General features: G+C 39.6%; 1 protein-coding gene across 3 annotated transcripts in view; it reads left to right on the top strand.

Annotated features, from left to right (window-relative positions):
- The window catches only part of Vps13c (vacuolar protein sorting 13 homolog C), a 162,430-nt gene that overhangs the window by 64,534 nt on the left and 83,266 nt on the right, over positions 1-14,630 (top strand). For all 3 annotated transcript variants that reach the window (XM_075965365.1, XM_075965366.1, XM_075965367.1), the window contains 10 exons: positions 1,423-1,502; positions 2,140-2,199; positions 3,617-3,776; positions 5,520-5,636; positions 6,973-7,076; positions 7,252-7,419; positions 7,875-8,179; positions 10,348-10,495; positions 11,108-11,216; positions 14,152-14,285. In XM_075965365.1, the coding sequence (XP_075821480.1) occupies positions 1,423-1,502; positions 2,140-2,199; positions 3,617-3,776; positions 5,520-5,636; positions 6,973-7,076; positions 7,252-7,419; positions 7,875-8,179; positions 10,348-10,495; positions 11,108-11,216; positions 14,152-14,285 (1,385 nt within the window). The remainder of the gene's footprint in view (positions 1-1,422; positions 1,503-2,139; positions 2,200-3,616; positions 3,777-5,519; positions 5,637-6,972; positions 7,077-7,251; positions 7,420-7,874; positions 8,180-10,347; positions 10,496-11,107; positions 11,217-14,151; positions 14,286-14,630) is intronic.

Genomic DNA, 14,630 nt, shown 5'->3' with positions numbered 1-14,630 from the left:
GTGAACTCCTGTAGCTTATCATTTCAGTGTATATCTTGTGAGCTCGGGTATGTGAGGCATGAGTTAGTAAATTAATTAGTCTGCAGCAATTAAAATTCTCCAACTGTTTGCCTAATACTTAGTCAAATATTAAGACATTTTATGACTTTTAGAAAATAGTTGAAACTAGAATAAATTCCAGTTTAGGAGAAAAATAATGTTTCCTATGTTACTAATTTTCTTAGCTAATGCATTATTATAGAATTTATATTGCAGATCTGAGGAATTAATGCAAACAATAAATTTTCTAGGCTGTTTCTTCTTTATGCCAGTTAAGACTGGAGAGGGAGCTAGAGAGGTGACTCAGCAGTTGCCTGTACTTACTGCTCTTGCAGAGGACTTGGGTTTGATTTCTAGCATCCACTTGTGGCTCACAACTGTTTGTAACTCCTGGTCCAGGAGATCTGACCCTTCTTCTGAATTCCTAGGGCACCAGGCACAATATGGTGTACATAAATAATGCAAGTAAAACAGTCATATACAAAAGTAAAATAAATGAATATTAAAAAACAGTTTATAAAAGGAAAGACTAGAGACCAGAGGAACTTGCTAGTTGTAGCAGAAGCAGGATTTACAGGCAGAAGAGCAAAGCCTGGATATGACTCAATGTTGACGAGCCAAATCTCCCTACACAGATCTGGGAGCCAGTTCTTCTGTGTGTGCATACACACAGCATAGTTCTAAGCTCAGAAGAGGTGTTTTTTTTAGGTTTTGAAATTAAGTAGCCCATGCTGGCCTTTGACCCACAGTGTAGCCCAGACTGGCCTTGTACTAAAACGATCCTACTTTCTCTATCTCCCAAGGGTGGGATTACAGCTGTAAACTACCACATGCTGCTAAACATGAAAATTTAACAGTTATCCTCTGTTAGAAAAAAAATGGCTTTCTGTATACTTTTCCTTCCTAGGTCTAAGCAGAGGAATTGTTTAAATTATTGGGGTCTATAAAACATTTTTATACAATTTTAGAGTTCAACAGTGTATTAGAGATTGTCCCAGTCAATTTTCCTTTTTTTTGCAGTTGAAAAAGTTAAATAGCTTTGGGTTAAGGCCAGAGGTGAATTAGAATTCACATTTCTATGTTCTTATATTTTTAGTCCATTCCGCTCCCCTGGAAACACACAGGCAGCCTTAAGAATGTCTTGAGAAGTTTTGTCTCTTTTTGAGCACAGTATGAAAGTAAGCTAAAGGTGAATGTTTTTAAGTAAGCTAGATGTTTAAGGTAGGGATTTAAGCTGGCGTATTTCCCCACCAGTAACAGGCTGGTTCTTTCATAGCCATGAAAAGGTACACATGCTTTTAAAGCACCAACAGACAAAGACACATAGATCAGTTTATAAAAGCGACCTACCTGCCAACCTTTCTCTCTTTTTATTTAATCTAGGATCCAGAAAGAAGCCCCTTCACTTGATTAGCTCTTCAGACAAACCTGGACTAGATCTTTTAAAAGTGGAGTACGTTAAGGTAAGGACCAGGGGAAGATGACAGAGTTGTCTGAACCCCACACTGTACCCCTGGGAAGAGGATGACTGTGTTTCTCTAATGGTTCTGGGTGTGGATTCCGGCTAGCTCACATACAGTCACTTGCCCCTGGACTTCTGCTTTCACTGAGACCAGCATATTACAAAGCTGCCAGGCAGCTAACACCAGAGATGGAACCCAGGGCCACGTGGGTACTTGCCTGTCTCTGGGCATGTTCACACCACTGCACTCTTTGTTAAAATAGGTGACAGTTAGTTGAGTATACTGCATTACAAAAGGAAGAGAGACTTAGATTGAGTTCAGAAGAGAGCTGCTAGCGCTGGGGCTGGACTGGAAAATGTACCCTGTGAAAGGGGCTGAAGGAACTGGTACTGCTTGCCTTCATTCTTGTCGGTTCCCTGACTCTTTGCTATAACTGCGTGAATGTTGGTGCTGTTGGGCACTTGGTTTGTAGGAAAATTTGTGTCTCGCTGTTCTCAAAGTAGTTGTAAGTTAGAAGAGAAAGCGACAATAGTTAAAATGTAATTCTGACTGACCCCTCCCTCCTCTTCCAACTCTCTTCACGTAAACACACACACACTGCTTATAAAAATATTTTCTTTGAATTTTTATTTTTTAGGTTGATAAGAATGGACCTAGTTTTCAAACTACTTTTGAAAAAACTGAACAAACCATTAAGGTAAGAAGTTTTATTAAGACGGTATATCCTATCTGACAATCTCTGGAAACCTACTCTGGAAATCTCTAAGGTCCGTTGGAGAGCATTATTTGATCTGAGATGTAATCAAAAACCAACAGAAATAATAAGCTATAAAGCCCCACAGGTGTTACCATGGCCTCTACCTGTGATCCAGCTTAGAAAATAATACTCACTGTATCAAATTCTATGCTTTAAAGAGCCTCTGTGTTATTCCCAAATAAGGAAATGCCATGACAGAGCATTTGGCCACAAAGAACTAACAGTATCCTAAGCAAACCAAGTTGATACCATCTCCAATACAGGAGTGAGAGACTATGTAAAGTGTAAGTATAGATGCTAAGTGCTTCTGCAGCCGTTATGATGTGAGTAAAAAGTATAGAGGAGGAGGAGTTAGAAAGTGTTATGAGTTATATTAAAGAGTAAAGGAAGCCAGGTGGTGGTGGCACATGCCTTTAATCCCAGAACTCGGGAGATAGAGGCAGGCGGGTCTCTGTGAATTTGAGGCCAGCCTGGTCTACAAGAGCTAGTTCCAGGACAGCCAGGACTGTTTCATAGAGAAACCCCGTCTCAAAAAAACCAATATATATATGTGTGTGTGTGTGTGTGTGTGTGTGTGTGTGTGTGTGTGTGTGTAAAATTATGTATGTGTGTGTATATGTATGTATGTATGCGTGTGTATGTATGTGCATATGTATATATATGTGTGTGTGTGTGTATGTGTATGCCGCCCCACCCACCCATAAGTGGGATGTCCCAGTGGGTAAAGTCACCTCCTGCCAAGCCTGACCACTTGAGTTCAATCTCCAGGGTCACATGGTGGAAGGAGAGAAGCAACCCATTCCCACAAGTTACCCTCTGGTCTCTACAAGCACATAGTGGTCCGCATGCCCCTTCATCACCACATGAAATAAATAAATGATAGAGAAATGAGAGAGATGTGCTGTAGCTCACATTTGGGAGAGATAACACCATCTGCTATAATATTGTGGACCTTTTTTATTACTTAGTTTTTATAAGCATTTTTTTTTCAGTTTACTTTCATAAAACCACAGAGCTGTAGAAACAATTTGTGTTGCTATATTAGCTCTCAGGAGGCATTTCTTAAGTGTAATGCTTCCCCCGTTAGTCAGACGTGCTGTGCTGGTTTTAAGTGCTAAGACCGTTACTATGTTGTAGAAGATCCCTTCCTACTTGAGACCATGTTCATGTTCACAGTGAGTCACTGATGCTCTCCTGTGTCCTTGAGTGCGTAGGTGTCATTTGTCTTGTCTACATCCCTGCGTCAGGGAGTCATGGACTCTTGTCTCTCTCTTCCTTCCTATGGTGGAAACAGTCTTTGCTGAGACCACAGGTGGCAGTTAGGAAAGAGCTAATTTTCTTTGCAAAACCCTTTCAGGTGACTTTTTCATCTTTGAATCTGTTGCTACAAACACAAGCTCTTCTGTCTGCTCTTAACTACTTGACAACCATCATCCCATCAGATGGTGAGAACACTGGTGTTGTCAAGGAGGCGCAGGCTGCGACTGAGAAACAAAAGAACTCTCCCCTGCAGAAAGGTATGTGAGCTATCAGTGTCCTCTATGACAGACACCCGGAGAAAAGGTAATTGAAAGAGCAAAGGTACTTGTTTTGCTTATTGTTTGGAGATGTCAATCCGCAGACACTTGGCACTGTTGCTTCTGAGCCTGTGTGTTGCCAGGCAGAACATGATGGTGAAGCATATGGTAGAGATTGTGGTGGATAGGAGGCAGACAGACAGACAGACAGACAGACGGTCTGAAGATACGCTATGCTCCGCAAAGGCACACCAGTGCACTGCCATTGGAGTATGAGCTCATTAATGGATTAATCCATTGGTGGAAGTCAGAGCCATCATTTCCATTCTCTTTCAAAACAAATGCAACAAACAAACAAATCCCCACAGTCAGCATGTCGCTTTAGGTTCAAACCATACTGTGAAAAAGATTTCATGTTTCCTGTTTGCATCATTCTTAAAATTTTAGTGCTAAGTGAGGAATGTTAAGATCAGCCATTGGAATCCTGTTACCTCTGCTTCTGTGCTTTTCCTCAGTTGAATCATGTGTGGGTACCTGGGGCATAAAGTAGGTGCAGTGGATAGGCAGGGACACATACTTGCAGTTTAGCACTTGGGGGGCTGAGGCAGGAAGACTGTGGTTTCCAACCAGTTTGAGTGGGCTGCATAGAAAGCCCTTGTTCTCAAAAAAATAAAACACACACACACACACGAGAGAGAGAGAGAGAGAGAGAGAGAGAGAGAGAGAGAGAGAGAGAGAGCGCAAATACAAGCAATATATAGGCAGAGTTTCTCTGTGTCTCAGCAGCAGCTCCCAAACAACCATTCAGAGGCTTATTATTAATTATAAATGCTTGGCCAATAGCTTAGTCTTGTATCCAGCCAGCTCTTACAACTTAGATTGACCCATTTCTATTCAGCCATGTGCTGCCCTGAGGCTTGATTACCTCATCTATGAACTTGCCATGTTGCTTCTTCCATTTCTGGCTAAGACTCTTCAGATTCCACTCTTCTTCCCAGCATTCCCTCAGCCCTGAAAATCCTGCCTAGCTATTGGCCAATCAGCTTTTTATTAATAATAAAAGCAACACCTGTTTACAGTGTACAAAGATTGTTCCACAGCAGCAATCCTATTGTTTTTACGGAACTTTGTTTTTGCAGCTGGATGGTTACTAGGAAACTTGTCTGTGTCCTGAGCCTTTCTTCCCATCCTAGTAGCTCTGGAAGGGCCCCCAGATAATTAGTCTTTGAGGAAAGAGACCCAGAGACATGAAGACAGGGACTCACTGATTGCATCTTTAAAAAAATATTTTTTCAATGTGTTGGGTGTTGTGTCTGCATGTATGTTTGTGTACCACATCTGTGCAGTGCTGGTAGAGTCCAGAAGAGGCCATTGGATCTTCTGGAACTGGAGTGAAGGATGGTTGTGAGCCACCAGGTGCTTGCTGGGATCTCAGGTTCTCTGAATCATTTATTCAGCACTCCAATGATTACATCTTATTGGCTGAGAATCTAGAATTTGGATCCAAAAGAACTTAGGTCATATTCTGGCTGTATTACTTAAACTGTGTGATTTTAGGCACATTACTTTTTGGTTTTGAATATTATGTCCTATTTACTTTAGACTTTTTATTTTTATATGTGTGTGTTTTATATGCTATGTACTTTAAATTTATAAATGTTTTATATTCATATATATTATGTAAAATATATGAAGTAACTTCTGTAGAATTTAGCTTACTGAAACCTGTTGTTTTATTTTTAGCCATGGTGTCCTCTAGAGATAGTGACATTATTAACTTTAGGCTGTTTGCCAAATTGAATGCTTTCTGTGTCACTATCTGCGACGAGAAGAGCAATATTGCTGAAATCAAGATACAAGGTAAAGTGTCATAGTACTTAACATTTGTTTAACAATAAGCATTTTCTCCTCTTCCCTCTGCTCCCCTTCTCTTTATTGCAGTGTTAGAGAATATACAGATAAAGGAATCTGAACTGCTTGAGTTAGGGTGTGCCTGAACTGGCTGTTTTCTCACTAGGATTAATGAAGGCCAAGTTCTGGCTACTGTAGTTTTTTCTTCTGTCCTTTCCAAATTGGTAATACACCTACTTATCTAAAGTTTGTTCACAAAACTGTTGTAGCCTCTGTCAGGCTTGTGATAAGTGCTAGGACCACAACCTGGGGAGCAGAGGGTTGATTTCAGCTTTTAGTTCCACATAGTCTATCATGGAAGGAAGACAGGGCAGGGGCTGGGAGGCAGGGACTGAAGCAGAAGCCATTGAAGAATGCTGCTTACTTGCTTGTCCTTAATGGCTTGATCAACCTGCTTTTTTTAAAACTCAGGACCGCTAGCCCAGGGGTGGCACCGTACACCATGGGCAGGGCTCACCACATCTATCATTAATTGAGGCAATGCATTGTAGACTTGCCTATAGATCAGTCGTATTGACACATTTTTCTCAGTTAAGAGTCCTTTATCCAAGTGACTCTAGCTTGTGCCAAGTTGATATAAAACTAGCCAGCACAGTCTCCATGTAAATGGCTTAGTATCTGTAAGGCATCAAATTTACTTTATGTTTACTTATGCTGAATTGATTTCTTTGCACTAGATTTTTTGCTCTCTGGGGGATTCAGCATTTATGTAAATTTATTTTATTTTATTGATTTTGGTTTTTAACAGTCTTCATTGTACACCAAAGAATTTAGAAGTCTTTTCAGTGTAGTGGAAAAATGACATATTTAGTGTGTTTTTCTGTTTCTTTTATTTTTTGAGAATTTCATACTGTAGACAATGAAAGATGATCATAACTATTGCCATTTCCCCACTGTAGCTCCTCTCAGTTCCTCCCACAGTGTCCCCCTCCCAACTTCATACCCTTTATTTTACTTAATAACCTACTAAATCCCATTAATGCTGCCTATATATGCATAGATGAAGAGGGACCACATATGGGAGCGTGGGTAACTTCCCAGTGGCCACATCCTCAGAGAAGAATGATTCTTCAAACTACTACCAAATACTTTTTCTTAGTACGAGATAGAGCTCATATAATTATATTTTAACCAATATATAAATTTGGTGTTTAAAACACTAAGAATATTTTACATGAAATTTACTAATTGCAAGTTCATACATTTTGTATATCATAAATCATATAATATAATGAAAATAAATTGTTGTATCTATAGAAATTATAATTATTAATTTTTCCCCCAGGCCTTGATTCTTCTCTTTCTCTTCAGTCGAAGAAGCAGTCACTTTTTGCCAGGCTGGAAAACATTATTGTCACAGATGTCGACCCCAAAACTGTTCATAAGAAAGTATGTAACACTGAGCAGATAGTTACTGTTATTGCATAGAGATTTTATTTTAAACTATCTTACCTTAAAAATTAAATGTATTTCTATAAAGATTGTAATTACAGTCTTTTCTGTCTGGGACTTTATTTTGTAATTGCTTTTCTGGCCAGAGTTCATTCACTTTCTGGTTTTTCAGGCTGTGTCCATAGTTGGAAATGAAGTTTTTCGTTTTAACCTGGATTTGTATCCCGATGCTACTGAAGGGGATTCCTACACTGACATGTCCACAGTGGATGGTGTGGTGGCTTTGCACATCGGCTGTATTCAGATTGTATACCTTCATAAATTCCTTCTCTCACTGCTGGTAAAGTCACCGTTTCATGCTCACATTTCATGTTGGAAGCTGTAGGTGTTATGATTATATATGTTGTAAACTTTGGGTTTTGGCATATTTTGATTCTGCCTGGTGTTTATGTATACATGTAATGGCCGAAAACCCTCTTTAACACTTGAAATTTAAGTCATTGAATGAGTTTTGTCTGTAATTGAAGTTAGTTTTCTGGAACACACAGAAGCCAATTGTCTTGAGTGCCCAAGTGCCAAGATGAGTTCACTGTCCACCCCTACTCAGTGACAGATCACTAGTCAGAACTGGACAGCTCCTGACTGAGGATGGATTTCTCCAATCCCTTCCTTTCACCAGAAAAGCAGGGCTGAACTCCTAGGGCTCTGTGGGAGGAACTTGCATGTGTGCTAGCAGAAGGTAGGCCCATTTATAGATGTCTCCATTTCTGAATTCCTTTTACATTTTGTTCACAGAGCTTCCTGAACAATTTCCAAGTGGCCAAAGAGGCATTGAGTGCTGCCACTGCCCAGGCTGCAGAAAAAGCTGCCACGAGTGTGAAAGATCTTGCCCAGAGAAGTTTTCGTGTTTCTGTCCATATTGATTTGAAAGCGCCAGTCATTGTCATTCCACAGTCCTCCGTCTCCACCAACGCGGTCGTGGTCGATCTTGGATTAATTAGAGTTCACAATCAGTTCAGTCTGGTGTCAGGTGAAGACACTGCAAGTCCTCCAGTGATTGACAAGATGGAGGTGCAGCTTACGAAACTGAAACTCTCTAGGTATGCATGTTTGGTAGCTGTGCTCTGGAGTGGATGCAGATTTCTCCTGGTATTTTTATATACCGTGCTTCTTTCACAAAGAAGTGTTTTCTGATGAGCTGGTGTACATATGTATACATCCTTCATGTAGAGCCACCAGTTGGTTTACATTTTCTATATCTATATATTATTGTTCAAACAGTGATTGCTAACTGTTGAGACTAGACGTCTTAGCCAAGTGAGTGGAACATGCCTTTAATTCAAGCACTTGTGAGGCAGATCAGGTAGACCTCTGCGAGTTCAAGGCCAGCCTGGTCTATGTGTCGAGTTCCAGGACAGGCTACACAGTGAGACACTATCTCAAAAAATAAAAGAATGAGAGAGAATAGTATAACAGAATACACATCTTGATCCTTTGTCTCTAAAGTCTTTGCCTGTGTCTCTCAAAACCAAGGACATTTATTCTTATATTACCCATGGTATACATAGTAGTTTTTAAAAATTAATATTGGCATGCTGTGTAATGTGCAGTGACGTCCACTGTAGTAATTCCCCCTCCCTGTTCCCACCCAGAATCACACACATGGAATTCATTTGTGCCTTCTCCTGTCGAGGTGATTTCTAGACTAGCAAGCTCTAACTTCCAACAGCTATTTTCCCTTTCTGTATGAGGTTGGTGGTTTTGAAGAGCACTGTCTGGCTTTCCTTGGGAATGGTTGCCCATGGCTTCAGTGAGCTTACACATATTGGTAGAAATACTGTGTCCTCCGTGGCATGCTGTGTGGCATGAGAAGACACAAGACGATTTAAAAACGATTTTCATATCATCAAAGATAATTTAATTGTAAAAAAGTATAAAAAGACAATTATAGGATAAGTCAAGATGATAACCCCCATGGAAGCTTCTGGAATGCCTGAGTGACAGCTGAGCCTTGATTTTCTTATTTCACTTTGCTGCTGATCCGTCACTGCTGTTTTGTACAGTCTCATGATCAACAAACACATGGCTGTTCTCTGCCAGCATAAACTCTGAGGAAGGCACTGTCAGTGACCGTATCGTTTTGAGAGCATCACGGTGTGATTGTAATCAAACCTTGAGTCCTTCCACATGTGCTAGTGCAGTCAAGACACAATAAGTGTGACACGGATGAGTGTGCCGCAAGTGTAAGGTGCTGTCTTTTTAAATGGGGAATTATTCTTTTTTTTTTTGCTTTTTCAAGACAGGGTTTCTCTGTGGTTTTGGAGCCTGTCCTGGAACTAGCTCTTGTAGACCAGGCTGGTCTTGAACTCACAGAGATCTGCCTGCCTCTGCCTCCCGAGTGCTGGGATTAAAGGCATGCGCCACCACCGCCTGGAGGGAATTATTCTTATAAGTGGAAAGAGTAGATTTCTAAAATTGTGGAAAGTATAGTTAATGAGTAAACCACTGATGGGGACATTTACCATCTTGTGAAACATTATGTACTGTACATAATGTATGATATGTAAAATTATCTATATGTTATGGGTATGATGGGTGGTCTGGTAGGTCATCTACACCAGTTTCTTCACAAACCTGGAAGTAAATGCAGTTGACTTTGTGAAAGGTACGTGGTTGCTAAGCAATAGTTCCTTTCTGCTCCATTGTCTTACCAGAACACTTAGGTAGATGTGGCCTGTTGTTGACTGAAGGATTGTAATGTGACATAAACTATATTATCCCTAGACTAATGTATTTGGTTATTTCTTATGTATCTGTAGCATTGTGAATAAAAACCCAAACCAAACCTTTAACTCAGTTCTTCTCTCTACAGTTTTAGGGGAAAAAAAAGTTTTCTTAGCTGGAGTGGTGGAGCACGCCTTTAATCCCAGCACGTGGGAGGCAGAGGCAGGCGGTTCTCTGAGTTCAAGGCCAGCCTGGTCTATAGAACAAGTTTCAGGACAGCTAGGACTGCACAGAGAAATGCTGTATTGGCAAAAAATTTTTTTTCTTAATGGCTTAGTGCTTATCACATATTTTAACCTGTCTCTGCTAGTGGATTGTAAGGTTAATTTCTAACTCTGCTCTGAAACCTCTCAAGCTGCAGTGTTATAAACTAGTATGTGGAGCAGCAGATAGTGCTTGGCATGCATACTAGTTTATAACCCTTGACTGTGGTTCATTGCCCTCTAAAGACCTGTGATGGTGCACTCTCTCTCCCTTTCACTAGGACAGCAATCCAGCCAGGCGACTCCCATCCTGATATTCAGCTGTTGCACCCAATTAACTTGGAGTTTTTTGTCAATCGGAATCTCGCTGCAAATTGGTACCACAAGGTGCCTGTTCTAGAAATTAAAGGGTGTCTTGATTCAATGAATGTAAGTACATGAATGAAAATAACTTTCCTGTTGGAGTTTCATCCTGGAAGCCTTCTCAGATGTACCTAAGAGAAATGCAGATTTTACTGAATGCTGAAAGAAACATTTTGGTGAAACTCGGTCTAGCAAGGTTATTAATCTTTTCAGTAGAATTTAATCTTAAGTATGGTTTACTTTTAAATGTGCTACACATCCATTACAAAAATCTGGGCACAAATTATTTATTGTTACATTCTCACTCGTAATATGCATTATGTATACACTTGTTTTTAAGGAAATCAAAGCATGCCAAAGGTAACTATAGTACTCTTTAAGGAGTGAAATGCATGAGTTCCCAGAACTTGTTATTTTAAAAACGGATTAGATTTCTTTACGTACAATTAGCTTTAAGGAAAAACTAGTCAATAGAGTTAATATTGATCTGCAAGTTTTGTTATTTATATGTTTCAAAATTTTATTTAAAATTGCATAAGTTAAAGTGAAGCAAGTGGTAAAGTCTATTTGTCATTCTCAGTTACTGTCAGGATTATTCTCTTTTTGCTGAGAAAGTGTTTTCTGTATTATAGTTGTTTCATTTAAAAATGAATATTTTGTTCATCAACTATTTCACAGGTTAGTCTAAATCAAGAGGATCTTAATCTTCTGTTTAGAATACTGGCAGAAAATCTTGGTGAGGCCTCTGAAGACTCGGATAAAGGGAAACCTAGAATACAAGAGATAGGTAAGAGCCTGATGGCAGGTGACAGGTGCGTACGTGCCTCTTTACAATCCAGGAGCCACTGAATGTTGCTTTCAAATCTAAAAGGTTTTTTTAAAAAAATACTTAAACTGTAGTAGAGACTGAACCAGGGTCTTGTACATGCTATGGCACATACTATATTATTGAGTTATAGCTACAGCTGGAAACACAATAGGCATGTAGTTAAAAAATGCATATTTACAAACTGTGATTTGTTTCACCAAGAAAGATAACAAGATGCTGTTGAATGAAAGTGCGACAGGAGCTTATTGTCTCTTTTTAGCTAAGCAGACAGTTGCCAGTTAACATGTTTTCCAGACTGCTTGAGCTGGGAGAAGGCCATTAGGAAGGGTGGCCATTAGCCAGTGGTGGATTTCTGTAGAAAACATTAATTTGTCTATTAAAAAATTTTAGAACTTTAGGCTTTGGCATCATATTCGACCTGATATTTAAGTAAGACTTAGTGGTAAAATATATGAATTTAAATTGTTAGTAAATTATCACCCTCCAAAGGTGGTAAATATAGTATATTAAAAATAACAGAAAGTTTAAATTATTAATTATGGCTGTTAAAAGTTGTGTTTTAAAGCTTTTGTATGTATATATGCATATATTATGAATAATATGCACATATGTACACAATTAATGAGTAGATTATGCTCGTAAGATGTATCTTTTATCTTTTTGAACAATCATTGCCATGTTTGTTTGCCCATGTGCTTTGTTGGTGTTTTCCTAAATTAACAGTCGTAGTTCTGTATATTTCATCTTGTGTGTGTGTGTGTGTGTGCTCTGTCTTGACCTCTGTCTTTTGTGTGTGTGTATGTGTGCATGTGTGTGTGTGGTTTTTCAAGACAGGATTTCCCTGTGTAACAGCCCTGACTGTCCTAGAACTCCATCTGTAAACCAAGCTGGCCTCAAACTCAGAGGTCCACTTGCCTCTGCCTCCTCAGTGCTGGGGTTAAAGGTGTGCACCACCACACCTGGCTCCCTCTGTCACTTTTTTTTTCTTTGGAATGGCTTTGTTGTATTAGATTCTGTTGAAGTATCATAACTTTTTAGATATTTCACGTTGAGTTTTTTACTGTTAGCCATGTTGCATTGAAATGTCCTTATGTATTTATTCATGTGTTTCTGTAGGACCACATTAGTGAAAGGAAATGCAATCTGTATTGTATTAATGCCATTTAAATTTAACTAACATTGTAGGTTTTAATAAATTAATTTAACTTAAATTTTAAACTTGTTTGAGATTTTCATACATGAATATGATGTGTTTTGTTCAATCTAAAGTTTGATAGTGTTACAGGAGCATGTACTTAGCTCTCCTGTCATTTTGTTTTCCTGTAACTTTCCAATGGTTTTATCAAATTTGTTGACACTTTTGCCCATTGACAGGGTGAAAACTATTTCACTGTGTGTTTTTTCTTTTTTATTGTACACAAACCTTAGCACACACATCCAGCTGTAATGGCCCTGAACGAGATGTTGCACATTCCCTGTACATTTCCCAGCACTTCTCTCCCTGTTAGGACAGGCCCTGACTTCCTCACACTCCACTCAGAGGTCACTGCTGTTCTGACTTATGACCCTGTGGATGGATTGATTAATTTTACTTTTTCATGAATTTTGTATAAATGGAGTTGTGAAAAGTTTTCTCTTTGATGTCTGGCTTCTTTTTTATGATCCGCGAGATTCATTCAGCTGGTTTCTATAGTGGTGTTTGCTATAGGGAATTCCTGTCTGTGCCTTATGAGGCTGGAGTTGTAGGTGAGCCATCACACTACTTGGGGTTCCTTATTTGGTTCCTGGAGATCCAAACTCCTGTCCTCTTGCTTTAATGGCAAGTACTTTAGCTGCTGAGCCATTCCTGCAGCCCCTTACTGTGGACATCTTCTTTTGTGACTACCCAAGCCTGTTAACAATTCCTTTTATTTGAAGCAATTCTGGAATAAGATGATAGATGAAACTTTGCTCTCTGCATTGCCTTCTTAAAGATATTAATGAGTAGTATGGTTTTTCCCTGTGAGTTTCTAATATATATATATATATATATATATATACACACACACACACATACATATACACACAGACATACCCAGGGCTGTGGGGTGTTGGATTAGTGGTTAAGATAATGTCAATGGCAATAATGTAGTGACAGTTATGTTTTGATGGTGATGTCTGTCAAGTCAGACTGATGAACTTGGACTCTAGCATTTGCATAAAACACTAGGCAAGGTGCCAAATTTGTCTAAAAAATTAATGTGCTCACCTGTGGGATGGGACAATGAAGTTCCCCGGAAGGATGGCCAGCAGGACAGGTCACTGAGCTTGCCGCTCACTGTCTGGAACCATATGTGTCAGTGTGCACATATAACAAATGATAGCTTTATTATTTTTGTGCTATAGGTTAGAAAACAGATGTAGTGCGCTTCATGGTGTGTTTCAGAACAGCATCACAGCCATGGAGCTTTTCTTTCCCTTACTAGACTGGAATACCTGGCCCCGTTTCCTTTCACCTTAGCCCTGCTACAGTCTGTTCTGTTTGCAGACCCTGTCACGTGCCATCTCTGTATGGCTTCCCATCGTTTCTCACCTTCAAACACGTGGACTGTCTTTTCTGAGAGGAACTGCTCTGTGTGGGTCATTCATCTGTGTGGATATTTTCTTCAGCTCGCTGATGTCTCTCTGTGCATTTTATGGACAGCCTGTTAACATTTGCCTGCTCCCTGTGAATAAGTACGGCCTGATTCTTGTGTCTGACTTGCAGTGTGTATGCCCTTTTACTAACATGAGCTTTCTCAGGCTGAGAACGGTTATGGATTTGTGGGTCTTCAGAGTGCTCATACATGTTTACAGTGCATGTCAGTGAACGAATGTACGAACAGAAGCACGTATTTCTGCTTACCCTCTGTAGGGGAAACGAAGGCGTGCCGAGAAGTCTCTGCGCCCCAGGATGTGCCCACTGCACAGGGTGCATCAGCAGCCAGAGTGGGAGAGACCAGGTCCCTAGACATCATTAATGTACTACTGAATTTTGAAATTAAAGAGGTGTGTAATTTTCATCACTTTTTACCAAGTGAAATGAACAGGTTATGGGTATTTCTATCATTTCTGTTAAGCTAAATTTGTAGATAATTGATAAGTATGAAAAGAATCTTAGACTGTTAATGTGAAAGTGTGCCTTAAAATTTGAGGAATTTACTAAGGACCAGTTACATTTTAGGGATCCGGTATTTTCCTTTTTAGAGAAAACGGAAGCATTTTCTGTAGCTTGCTTTTTAGTCACGACAGGATGTTGGAGTGTGGCTTGCTTTGTGTTTTCGTGTAAGAAAGACAAGCGAGGGAAAATCGTTTGCAAGTAAATGTTAGAAACTCAGAGAATAAAGCACAGAT

This window comes from Microtus pennsylvanicus, chromosome 3 (genome assembly GCF_037038515.1).
Source record: "Microtus pennsylvanicus isolate mMicPen1 chromosome 3, mMicPen1.hap1, whole genome shotgun sequence".
Classification (NCBI taxonomy): Eukaryota; Metazoa; Chordata; class Mammalia; order Rodentia; family Cricetidae; genus Microtus; species Microtus pennsylvanicus.
The sequence above is the reverse complement of the archived record's forward strand: the minus strand, read 5'-3'. Positions and strand labels throughout refer to the sequence as shown.